Source organism: Dicentrarchus labrax, unplaced genomic scaffold (genome assembly GCF_905237075.1).
Source record: "Dicentrarchus labrax unplaced genomic scaffold, dlabrax2021, whole genome shotgun sequence".
NCBI classification, from domain to species: Eukaryota; Metazoa; Chordata; class Actinopteri; family Moronidae; genus Dicentrarchus; species Dicentrarchus labrax.
The window spans coordinates 8,029,947-8,043,669 of NW_026136722.1; the positions used below are offsets into that span (position 1 = coordinate 8,029,947).

General features: G+C 40.7%; 1 protein-coding gene across 5 annotated transcripts in view; it reads right to left on the reverse strand.

Annotated features, from left to right (window-relative positions):
* Nucleotides 1-13,723, reverse strand: part of cep112 (centrosomal protein 112) — a 112,980-nt gene that overhangs the window by 86,458 nt on the left and 12,799 nt on the right. For all 5 annotated transcript variants that reach the window (XR_007882067.1, XM_051388853.1, XM_051388851.1 and 2 more), the window contains 4 exons: nucleotides 6,972-7,052; nucleotides 3,257-3,356; nucleotides 2,654-2,772; nucleotides 1,710-1,853 (listed from right to left, as the gene is read on the reverse strand). Coding sequence is in view for 4 of the 5 variants with exons in the window: in XM_051388853.1 (XP_051244813.1) it covers nucleotides 1,710-1,853; nucleotides 2,654-2,772; nucleotides 3,257-3,356; nucleotides 6,972-7,052 (444 nt within the window). In the remaining variant the exon portion in view is untranslated. The remainder of the gene's footprint in view (nucleotides 1-1,709; nucleotides 1,854-2,653; nucleotides 2,773-3,256; nucleotides 3,357-6,971; nucleotides 7,053-13,723) is intronic.

Here is a 13,723-nt window from a genome sequence, read left to right on the forward strand (position 1 = left end):
TATCTGCTCTGCCCTGTGCATAGATAACATCCAAAAATAACAACATCTGACATATCCGTAAGCCCCTTGTGAGATCTTTGATCTACGTTTGATAGAAATCCAACCAGGTAGCGATGGGCAGATGAACATTCTTCATTTCACTGTTATTAAACCAGATCCAGCGCGCGGCATTCGAATGAACATGAATCATCAATCTGAGTTTGTCTTGGCTAGCATACTTTTCATGTGAACTGAGTGAACTTTTCACATTGTGTCCTGGGTTTGAACTTTGATTAAGCAGCTACATCTCCCCCTCATAGTAAGGAGGGGAGTAGTAGTGGCCTGAAAGAGTATCATTTCCTGAACAATCCACATGCTCAAAGCTACTGAAGCTCCAAGCAACTGGGTCAAAGGAGGAGAACTGAATATTCTACAAGCACAACATGTCTGCATATTGAATAAACCCAGGTACTGTGACTGATACCTTGAAGGTTTTATGCACATAAGAAAGACCTTTTCAAAATAAAAGAAAACAAGAAAACATTGATTCGCTTAGAGACACCAACCACAACACACAGGTGCTGTAATAACTCACCTAAGATAAATTCCACTTTGAAACATCTAACACAAGGTGTGCGTGCATGTGTGTGTGTGTGTGTGTGTGTGTGTGTGTGTGTGTGTGTGTGTGTGTGTGTGTGTGTGTGTGTAGGTCAGCCCAAACTCACAGCAGGAGAGCAACTCATTTACAGTGACAGAGGGCTCTTTTCATTCTCTGGGGCCTTGACTAAAAGAGGGGCCTTAACACCGGCCGCTGCACTGTCCAGTGTTTGATGCCTCTTAAATGCGAGTCTGCTGACAGATTAAGGCCAGAAGCAATATGTGTGTGTTTATGACAGCGTATGAATCCTCATGTGATAACAATCCTATTTATGAAGCAGTGCATTTGCCTGGCCTGTGGTGTTGATGGTCCCCACTAATGAAATGTGCACGATCCCCCTTAAAAGCAACGTCCTTTCATACGACATCAAAGAAACTGTTGCTTTGGGAGGGGGGTGTGTGTGTGTGTGTGTGTGTGTGTGTGTGTGTGTGTGTGTGTGTGTGTGTGTGTGTACGAGCACAACCACTACCACGTGTAAGACTTAATACACACTGGGATCAAAGACCTTTATAAAAGATAATACGAGAGTCATTCTCGCTCAGAGGTTACAGGATGTCTACCTTCATTTGAGGGACGGGGGGTCACTGTTTTGTAATTAGAGGTATGACTGATGTATACACTTTCCTTAGAGCTAAACAAGGCCAGAGTTTTATGCACAAATATAGCCATCTTGTCAGCCAGCATCCTGTTTGTTCCAGTGTGTCTGGTGTTGGGTATAGAACATAATCTGCCCACATTAAGTGTCTGAACACTTGAATCTCCTGCTGCTGTTTAACATGAATCTCCTAAACAGCAAATGCACAGTCTGAAGTCATGCTCATTCCCTGATGATCACAGATGGATGGAATAAATATGAGCATACCAATCCAAGTTAAATCGTGTTACATGAGGTCTGGGGAAAGTTAAAAAATGTTCAGACTATTACAGCTTGATGTCATTTGGAGTCAACCGCGATACAATGGCTGTAAATAATACAATGTGCTGGCAAAACTTAAGATTGCTTCAGCTTGATCAATATCTAAATCCAAAACACAAGCACACACACCAACAAAACGCCTGTTCCTGTACTCACAGTTGCCTGCGACCGTGCATTATATTCAGCCTCCATCTTGGCCAGCCGGATGTTAGTGTCCTCCAGCAGCTCCTGGATGTTCTCAGTGTGTTTCTTCTGTAATTCAAACTTCTCCTGCTCCATCTCTGTCACAGCAGCATGCAGCTGGAAGAGCACAGAAAAACCACATATCAGTCACAGATCACGACCGCTGCTATTATATCTGAAGGAATTATTATTTTTGCTCCAAATGAATTGCATTTTTGGCGGCTGCAACAAGGTCATAAAATGCGGCACAAAATTCAGCAGTAGTGTCATATGGGTCTCGCACATGGATGTGGCAAAGCGGCTCAACGGCACCACCTAAACTGCCGCCCCTGGGGCAAGTTTCACCGATATGCATGAAAATTGGTACACGTGTAGATTACATCCAGACGGACAAAAAAGACGCAGCCGGAGCACACCTCGGTGCACACGGAATGACGCAACTTTCTTTATAATTTGTCGTTATACAAAATCTAGTTCTTTGGGCATGTAATGTCCTGCTTATACAAGTGGAATAAACCTAATTTATACGGCAAAGTGTTTTTTTTTTTTATTATTATTACTACATCTGTGAAAAATTGTTCCACAAGATTGCTCATCACACGCTAAGTGACCCAGGAGAGAAGAGTAGAAATTTCATTAGGATCTTATTGAGCCCCAATAGCTCTGTTAGCTAGAGTTGAACACACAATTTACCCAGGGCAGAGAGCATTAATTTTTCATCACAAAAAAAAAAAAAAATCCACACTAACTTAAGCACAGCAAGAAAGAATACCATTTTTTATAGCAGTATAGCAGAGTCTGCCTGCTTGCAGCAAAGTCTGCTGGTCTCATGCTATCAAACAGTCTTCCTCTGGCTCAGGGCTGCTTACAGGGGGCTGGGCTGCAGAATATCCAAGCCCTTCAACTTTTCCTCATACCTTCTTCTCCCACTCGTTTTTCAGGGAGTCGGCGCTCTGATCCAACATCTTCTTCAGCTCAGCAATCTGCTTCTCTTTGCTCTCACAGATGACCTGGGATTCCCGCAGCACACTTTGAGCTGTGGGAGAGCACACACACACACACACACACAAAGAGCTGTCAGGCCTTGCCTTAGGGTATGTACGAAGATGGACGGACGCACACACACACACATACACACACACACACACATACACACATACACACACACGCTCATTGCGCTGTCAGTAAATCAATGTCAATAAAGATATTGCTTCTATCAAATAGTAGTAGCGCTTCTCTTTGCCAAGTTTACATGCTTCTCATCAAATGCTTTTAGAAACGGACGAAAGAGTGGAGAGGAGAGGAGTGAGAGAGAAATAGGGAAGAGGAAATTAAGCATGAAGAAAAAGGCACACATTATGCGATTAAACTTTAGATTGAGCTGCACAGCTGGAGAACGTCACTCTACACCAGTGCAATCTCTGGTGGAACTGTATCTTTTTGGGCTTTTTACGCAGAGTGTTCAGAGACACTAGTATAAACATCCTTCCAGTTAACCCTGCAATCCTGCAACCTCTCACCTTTCTTCTCCAGCTTATGGATCAGCTCCTCTGATTCCTTCTGCTTGGCCCTGTACATAGTCTTCATCTCCTCAATCTCGCCATTCTTTCGGTCCAGAATCTAAGGAGGGAGAGGGAGCTTGATTTTAAACACATACTCGAGATTATTTAAGTTTTTTTTTTTCACTGCTGAGAAAATGGTTACATTATGATGGTTCTTGTTAAAGTGTCTTTAGCAATCAAAGCTATCCATAGGTTTCTTTGTAAAGTTTTAAAGTTTTGCTCAATATACTTAGTGACAGAGGATAGATTAAAAAAGGTACCAGTCGTGAACCAAATATAAACAAAGGGGAACTCAAATACTGGAACCTGCAATCCCTCTCGAAGGTACCTTGCAGAGTTTGTGACCACTAGTAGCCCCATAGAGCAATGTTTTTACATGTGTGCCCTGCTTTGTTAAACACACATGAGAGCACATATTCATACATTGGTGATGCCATACATATTCGTGCCAAAAGTGTCACATTTTTACTTGTTACTCGTCACATCTACAGGCGGGTGTAACGTGCCAAGAAACGCAGTGAAGCACAAACAAGGCAGGGAAGAAGGGAAACACGTCTTTGCAAAATATTTCATGAGCAAGGAAATGTATTCAGCACTGATTGGCCTCAAATATATACACAATGTGTTTAGGTGAACAACAAACAACAACTTTAGTTACGTCGGTAGATACAAAGATTGTGTAGATTTTACAGACAATAGATTTTATTTATAGGGACACGGACCATTTTGTATACATAATTCACTGTATGTCCTGACAAGACTTCACCTTCCTCATGCCTATCTAATCCTAAGGAGACTATGGGCAAAAGTGAAATGGCTTCTGAGTGAACCACCTGTGCTGAGGTGTGATAAGGTAACTGCATCTGCTTGCTGCTGCCATCTGTTAGTAATTAGCTAAATTAGGCTATGGAGAGTTGGAGCTCCGCTATAAAACGAAAGTCTAGCACTTTCCACGTAGAGGAAGAAGGTGTTTTGGCTCCACAGCATAATGTGCATATTTATGTACATTATGCAGATGGTCTGAGGGTGTGTTTGCTGCCTGTTTTCTAACAGATTCTAACAAATTCACAAGGGCCCACTTAGTTTCTTGAAAAATTATGATACAATGCAGGGTTTTATGTACTGTATCGGTATGATGATTCCAGAGCCAAGTGTCCTAATATTACCGTACCGAATTCAACTCTCACAGTGAAATCATCTACTTAAAATGTTAATCTAGACCTCAACAAAACAGACTAGTCCAAGAACAGATGATGCTATGATTTTCTGTCTGAAAAGGCCGAAAGTAAGAGTGCTCATTTCTCCGTCAAGAACTGTCCCAAAGCCCATAAGACTTTTTTTATTTTTATTTTTTATCTTTCTAGCATTCTGTTCTCTCCAAGTGCACTTAGTTTCCAGGCCTGTCATCCTCTGCGTGAATGGGATGGGGGAGATGAAAGGAGGATGGGGCGGCTGGAGCAAAGTTCACAGAACATTTAGGGATACCCAATTTTTTCCATTTTGCCATGGGCGTACCAAGCAAGGCGATGACACAGTGTCAGGTCCAGCGAGAGTGCACTAGACGGTGGGAAATGACAGCTTTTAGGGTGCCCATTTTAGGCTTTTATAAGACATCCTAATGCAGGGGGAATCTAGGCTGGCTGTCCATGACTTTAACCAAAATTATTAGTGAATGGAGTAACTGAACGGGGGAAGAAAACACCTACAAAATCTGGAGTTATAACATGAGTAAACTTGAGAAACAAAAACAAAAACACAAATGTAACTTCATCCCAATGGCATTTAAAAAAAATATCCAATTATTAAGACCATCTATTGTTTTATAGTGTACGTTGTGGTCTACTCATGCCTGTTAAAAAATGTAAACATGTGCTTCTACACCTGAGGTTATTAAATATTTCAGAACTACACACAGTACTGATCCACAACCATTAGCATACAACACTCAGGCCTGTTCTCTCATTACCCTCTCCATTTCAAGCAGGGAGGACAATGACCAGTAGCCTTTCAGCAGCCTATGCATTATTCATAAGGAGACTAATTAAAAGTAAAAACCTTGCTTGCCTTCCTTCCATCAGGCTCGTCAGACTGCACCCCTGAATCACTCCCCTTTGAAGCCATTAGAGGGAATACTGGGTAAAATTCTGAGGAAATTAAATCGGACATAACTCGCAATCTGTATGTAATTAAAGAGAGGCAGAGAGAGAGCTAGCTGTCATCCTGTCTCTTGTCAAGCACAAAGAAGCAATGGGCATCTTAAAGTGGAGAGAAAATTGGAGTGTTTTCTCTGTTTTATTAAAAGCTTCTGTGGCAGCAAAGGAAAGTCATACTGAGGACGTGACAGATCCCAGGTGCTTGATCTGCAGGCTAACTGATGGGCACCTAGTGTGAAATGAACCAGCTTTACTGCTATTTTCATCAGCTGACGGAGAGCTTTGAAGAGCTGAGCGTTTGCGGGATGGGGCGATGAGAAGAGAACAGACTCGGCTATTTTCCTTTTCATTAGCCACCAAATGGAATCAAGAGTCAATGATGGGCATCTAATTCAGGTTAACTAGTTTTCATGAGCACTCAAGTTAACAGACCTGCCAGTCCAGTTGCCCAGAAGAAATTATCAACTCATCTGAAACTCTTTTTATGTGTTATTTCGCAATATATGCATAAACTATTTTCACTTATACAGTGGATATTCTACCAGTACCGGCTCAGTTTGTTTTATATGCTTGAAATCAGGGTTTCCTGATGAGATGTAGTGACTGATGAGTAAATATTTCATGCCAATCACAACCAAAGAAAAGCAGTATACTTTCAGACTGTGATTCAGCCATGGTCGGACCACGCCCTTCCCTTTGCACACTCTGACTAGATGTCTTACTCCAATAGAAAACTGTTTGCAAAGACACAGTCATACGACAGGCAGTTCAATGTCTGGGCATGCACTAAAGACTATATAGACTATATCTGTGGTAAGCCAACTGAATCGATATAAGACTAGGTCTGCTGGGCATTTACAATCATTTATGATTGTAAGAGTTGATTTCATAGACAAAAGTAAAAAATATGAATGAACAAAAAACTTAAAGCTAGGGCTGCACAAATCACATTGCAATTATTTTGACAGATACTGCGATTGTGATATGATTTACATTTAGTGGGTTGAGTTAAAGCCTTCTTGCTATAAAGCAAGAGCACAACCAACTGGGCCACTGGAAAAAACATTATTGCATTGCAATTTTCATTTTCAGTGAAAAAAACTATTGAAATCATGATATATGACATTTGTTGGGGTCTGAACCAAACAAATATTTTCTTACATCTGGAGAATACGATCGGTAGGCCAGGGCATCTCTGCAGCACTATAGTACTTCTTTATAATGCTTTCTTGTCACATATTTTTACCATTACCAAAAAATTGCAGCTTCTGCGATTTGGATATTGCACTTGGCTATATTGTGATTTTGATTTACTGTTTTCCAACTTTCTGTCATTTGTCAAAAGCAGGCACTACACAATTTAGTATGTGGAAAAAAACTATTATTAGAAATCCTGTATTTAGTGACATTGACATGCCCATTCTCATACACTACAAACTGGAGCCAGAAAATTAGATTGCGCTATCCACAAAGATAGCTGCTGCTGGCAGAGTATAAAAAAAAACAGCTTTGGTTCTTACTTTCTCCACATCTGCATCGTGTCTCTGCTGCATCTTCAGTTTCTCCTCCTGGTGCTTGGCCTCCAGAACTTTGATCTTAGTCTGGAAACACATAGATAACCAGATGTCATATATCTACCACTATAGACTTGTAACTCTCTAGTGAATCAGTTTTTATTTCCTTATATGAAATTAATGAAAACATCTGCTTGAAGGATGAAATATTATTTAATAACAGGTATCATGAGCAACACATTTAGTTCTAGGTAATTAAAACATTTAGATTTGTGTCCTAACTTTTTTGTTAAGAGAGATACCTTGGGGAAAAAACATCATTATATAGAGTGACAGGATAACAGAGATAACATAAATCTGGATGAAAGAAGATAGTGTGTCCCGCCTTGCACACAAGCGCAGCTGATGAAATAAACCACATAAACATTTAAAAACATTTAGCCATGCGCACAGTCTCATAAAAACAGTGTGAGGCTTAGATGTACTCTGTTGTACTGTGTGTGTACATTTTTATGATAAAATCTATAGTAAGCAGAACAAAGTGAAAGCCTGTGTGTTTGTGTGTCTCTGTGTGTACTTCTGCATACACATCACAGTTGATCACGAAGAGAGTGGTTGTTTTCATTTGAACACAGTACTTTCAGAGGATCAAAAGTTCAGCTTATTCATGTGCATGTTGGAACAGATTTCCTACAGCTAGAGGGGTTCCCAGTCTTAGTCAAATAAAACCCTAATGACCTATTCATCACCTACTGTAATTGAGTAAGAAAATTGCAATCCATTTTTCATCTTCTATGGTCTTTTTATACAAAATGAGCTATTAGTCATTACTGGAAAATAATTACCACATCTCTGGCATGACACTATTATTCACAAATATGGCTCTGTCTATGAAAGGCGTTCCCTTTTGTATGACGGCATTTGTCTTTAAAGAGACAATAATACTAAGTGACACATTTTAAAATTGTATTGTATGAAGTAACTGATTAGTGTAAGACATGTGAGGTTGTAATGCACATTAGACATTTGAAAACATGTTTTTTTTTGGGGTGCTTAAAAAAAAGAAGAGAGAGCTTTTCTAACCCCACAACCTTCTTCTTGTGCCAGAGGAAAAGGGACAAAAAGAAAGATGTTTATCTTCTGGTAAGCATAAAAGTATTTAGAGTCCTTATTCTTTGGACTAGAAACTGTAGCATATCAGTCACTAGTCAGATGATACCAGACAAATTAGTCTACCAATTGCATGGGGATTTCTAAATGCAAAGTAGGTGCTTGAACAGCAACAGACCGTCCTCAGTCTCTATTGAACCAAGTATTTAGAGGGTTTGAGGCACTGGCTATTGACACTAACAATAATAGTATAGCCTTCATAATCATTCACACCTTTAAATTGCACTTTTTTAATATTGTTTACAATGTACGTGTATATCTTCCAGAAGGTCTCACATCACTCTTTGTTGCTACATTTTGATTTTGTTATTTATATTTATTTTATGGTTTGCTTCTTAAAATAATGTGTTTTCCTCACTTTTTTTTTTTTTTTAGCTTTCACGTTACTTGGTTAAAAAATACACACAGGAGGTTTCTGCTCATCAACACACAACACATAGAAATACTGTACAAAGAGAACCTTTGACAGACAGATGACTGGCTATTTGCTTTGATGTCACTACTCATGTTTAGTCACTGTCTGTTCTGGTGTGTTAATCAAACCTGGAGCAGGGTGACAATGTTCCTCCTCTGAAAGCGGGCTTGTGTGTGTGTGTGTACGTGTCGGTGGTTAACAACATCCCGAGGCTAGCTTTTGTTTGTTTTAGTCATCAAACAATTAAGCAGAAAATTCCCACAACGTTACTTGGCGCAGTCAAACCACATTAGACCTTCTCTTGGTATAAATCAAAGAGAAGCGGCTATGATGATGGCCTTGATTAAAAATATGATTCAATTACAGTATGGCTTAAAGTGCATAAATATTGATACAACACAATACAGACACCAACATCATACTGGATGTTACATTATGTATCCATGCTTTGGGATTGAAATAGTGGAATCAATAAAACCCTTTTTGTTAAAGGATACATATAAAACATTTACAACATTAATATTGGTTATTGTTGTCTGAACTGTGGAAAGCCTAACAAAAAATACTTTGGTAAGTCTTATTTTGTTCCTGGCGAGTTTGAATGAAGTGTGTTTTACGATTATCTGCTAAATTAAGTTACTGTTTCGATATAACTGCTGTTTCTGGTTCAACAACAAGGATCTTACTCTTTAACAAATGGTCTACCATGGCAGGAATCCTTCTCATAATGTTGTCAGACACTTAAAATAACAATTTGAGCCTGTCAGTGGCAAACATTGGTGAATTAAGGGTATATTTCCACCAAACCAGAGTTGTGACTCATGTTGAAGTGCTTTTATGAACTGAGGTAAAGCGTTTGTCAGAGAGCCTGGTGGGCCGTAGCACTCGTCCGTTTGTTTTTGTTTGAGACGCTGGTGCTCCAGTGCGATATCTAGTCTGAAAGTCGTATGCAACACCTTTAAGATGTCAGCGCTTCACTTTGGATGATCATTCTCAGCACCATTAAAAATAAAAAATTGCCTCTCCTTATTGCTGCACTTTATAGCTACATTTATACACTGTATCCTTGATAAAGCTCTGTTATGTATTCTGTGTCTTTCTACTGTGTCTTTTTTCTTGATTTACCACCATTTCTTGTGCAATTGGGGGGACCACAGGAGACCTGTCAGAGCAGAAAGGAAAAAGCAAAAGAAAGTGTGAGAAATAGAGAGAGATATGTCAATGATTGAAAAGCAGAAGAGTAAGTGGAGACCTGATTCTGCCGGCGCCCAAAAAAAAATAAAAAAAATAAAACACATGTGGGGGTGTCACTTTCTCATCCCCTCTTCAAATGCTCTTTGGAGAAAGTTTGTCAAACTAGATCAGGGGCATTTGAAACTTGTTTATAAAGGCGTCAGTGAAGGAAGGAGGAGGAGGAATGTCGTACACCTAAGGCGTCTGAGATGCCTTCAATCAGCCCGACTGGGTGGTACAGCTTTTTTCCCCTCTTCTCTTCTTCAGAGTTGTAGCGAGCGCTGTAAGATGCCATGTTTTTTGACACTTCGCTCTTGAAAGGATGAGAGGGAAGAAGAGGGAGTAGTGGTGTGGGGAGGGGGGTATGAGACAGGGAATGCGAGGAGAAGACGGAAACAGTTGCTTTTTCTGCTCTCAAAACAGGCACGGGGTCAAGGCCTTTTTCCTCAGGGGGATGTGTTCACAAATCGTCTGCTAACTGCTTGGGCTCCACAAAGCAAGGTTGCCTTTGTGAATCTCCTTCGTCTTGCCTGAGATGTACAATGTCCTGGTGCGTCTTTCATCCACAGTAAACACAGATGCTCTACGATAGTCAGTATGCAGCGTTCTGCTATCTACTGAGAAACAGCTAGATGCCATTTCCACATTCTGAAGAAGTTAATTTACTGTAGTCTGTCCAGATAGTGAGCATTGGGTAAAAACTTTGGCTAAAATTGAATCTCTGACATGTGAAAAAGATGACTTTCATAGTTTTAGAAGAGGGTAGTCCAAACAGAGTAAGTAAACAGATTATTACTCAAAATTGCTAACATGAATACATCAAGTAGAAAAGGACAGAGGACAGAAATACTTGAAAACTTTATCATTATGGAACTCTGTTGGTCCCCTGTGTCTCCCAGTCTGAAGTACCATCTTGAAAGCCAAGCGACAGAACTAGTCCCCTTTAAACTACTAAGGCTCACTAGCTTGCTCTTTTTTAGCTTTGAAAAACGTTCAGATAAGACAGGCTATGGCCCTCTAAATCACAGGCCGAGAGCTCAAGCTCCATCCCAGAGGATCCTTAGATTAGAGAGACTGCATCATTATGGCAACGGAAAGCAAAGGGGCTTGATCCCCTGTCAGGGGCTTGTGACCATTAGAGTGTGACTGCTTGACACGAACACATTCATCTACCATTCTGTGCCTGCTGCCAACCATCTCTCAGGTCAGGTACCAAGGGGGTTACCACACTCACACACAAACTTTAAAAGAAAGATGGGGGGCTTTAATCAGCCTGTCAGTATCTACCCTCTGTAATCACATGACTCGGGCATGTGGCTAAGCCTGACTCATCAGTCGCCATTTAATTGAATTTCCGAAGAAAGACCCAGCCCTCATAATGCTGAGCAGTGCTAGGGTGTGCTGCAGGATTAGCAGGACTTTGCTGCTCCTGCGAGACCATTTTCCACAACTCACCCATAAGCAAACACACTGTATAAGCTAAGTGACTCAAAGCAATGTCAGCTTGCGGTGAAGTTTCTTAGCTGCCACTCATTGTTCCATAGGAAAAGAGCAGTCAGCATTCTTATCAATGCTGTCGGTAGCTTAGTGGGAGGATGAGTTTGGTGTGAAAGCTGAGATGTTCGTTAAGCTGTCGCTAGCTTAATGACATGTGGCATGTGTAACTCTTTAAACCTGGGTAAATTTTCAACTAGGCTTTGGGGATTAAAGGGAAATGATGTCACTAGACTGGGCCTAGACAGCCACGCAATAGCAGGGTTGGGAGGGGCTTCCATAGTTCTGCAGGAAAGCTTAACGTTGCTATTGAGGATGATATGGTTAAGGTGGGATTGGTGACTTGAGTTACTTCTATAGGGAAGTACTGTGTGTGGGTGTGTGTGTGTGGTCACAGCTGTATCCTGTGAGGTTCAGAGTTCTCAAAATCCACCTAACACTCATTTAATTGCTAATGGTGACTCAAGACACATGATCCGTGAGGGCATCTTAAATGATAAAACCTAAATAAAAGTGGGGGCTTTACACTAGCATGTCATAAACCACAGACCTATTATGATTCCACTTTTACAGGGCAGAGAGTATAGCCAAAAGGGAATTCCCAGAACTTTACACTGGGAATCAGAGATGCATTGGGACAGTGCAGTAGAGTTGGAGAGAAGGTACTGCTTAACCGGGAAGAAAAAACATGTCCTGGACCCAAAGTCCTGCTAAACAGTAAGAAGAAGGCTAAAGGGCTGTCATCACCAAGAACAATACCAATATCATTGTGAGCATCCACACTGAGGAACAATAACGTGTAAACAGTGGCTCCAAGCACATGCTGCATGCTCCAGCTGTGTTAGCAGCTTAGGAAAGTATAAATTGTATATTGATGATCTGTTACTGTACGTTGCGCAGCTAGGGGGGCATGAATGTGTGTAGTATAATTTATGACAAACCATCTGACAGCTGGATTGTTGGATGGGTTACAGGATACATTTGGATACATGGTCTTGGAATTATCAGTGTATGTACCAAATTTTGTGCTAATCTGTCCATTTGATGTTAGATATTTCACAGGATAAGCAATGCAACGTTTGACCTGCTTGTGGTTCCAGAAAAAAGGCAAGGGGTCACTTAAGACGTTAGGATTCATCCTCAGGGGACCATGAGCATTTGTACAAAATGTCATGTCAATTCATCCAGTAGTTGTTGACAAATTTTACTCTGGAACAAAGGGAGAGGACCAAGCCACCAACCATCCCTCCAGTCGTTCTGCTAGCTTGTTCACAGTCTGTTGGCAGACTTCTACAAGCTTTGTAAGAACAGAAGGTAAGGCCACAACACACACACTATATATTTCAATAATCTTTCTTTCAGTGTGTGGATTTTCACTCACATTTTCCAGACAGCTTTATTTCCATTCTATTAAAAAACTAACCTCTGTATAAGGAGGAATACAACAGAATTGCAGCAGATATATGGCTATAGTAGGCAAATGGTACAAACCTAAGCACCATGGGGAAAAAAACTCCAGTTCTGCACCATTTCCTCTTATTTCCCCAATGTGTCCCTTCTAATGTTTCTGTGACTTTCCTAAACTGGTTCGCATATTGAGAGCACTCTGGCATGAGTGAAAACAACAGGCCCTTTCAGTTTCCAACAGCTTCCCTCCTAAAAATGTATCATTATAAGTCAATAAAATATATAAATATTATTACTTACAGCCTCAAAAATGACCGTAGAGTTGTATTAACAACCATCTGACTCAATGTTAGCATAAACTAATCATTATAAGTTAACAATACAATTTATTGCAGGGCTATTGAACTGGGTTAATTACTGTAGATTGTACTGGTGTAATAAACTGGTAACTCCGTGTTTATCAAAGTTAAGTTGGTTTAGAGGTTTAATATGGTCTTCTAAGATGTGATATATTTATATTCCCACCACACACAGCTGTATGTAGCCAGTCAGCTAGTCTGAAGCAGGATCAAACAGCATGGGACGTTGCTTTAATGTTTTCGTATTGGTGTTGCTACATTCAATATCAGCCCACAGGTAGTGGACGTGTATGGGGAGTGTGTCCACGCATGTGAATCCTCTTTTCGCAGTCACAAACAGATCTTTGTTATGACAGGTCAATAAGCAGGATCTCTGTGTGTTTCTTCCTTTCGCCTTTCTTTCTTTTGCCTTACTGACTGGAGCGCTTTTCCCTGAGCAGACATGAAAAGCCACGGCTATTACAGCCAAGTCATGCTCAGTTTTATATTTAACAGTGCGGGTAAAGGCGGATGGTGGGGAGAATGAGTGGTGGTTCGGGAGAGGTGGGGAGGGGCAGAGGGGACATCAAAGCATGCTTTCAGGATGGGATTTTCAGCTTAAATCCACATAAGGAAAAAACTGTCATCACTGCGAGCCGGCATTATTTTTGTCTTCTAAGAGGAACGCTCGCCTCGGCCAT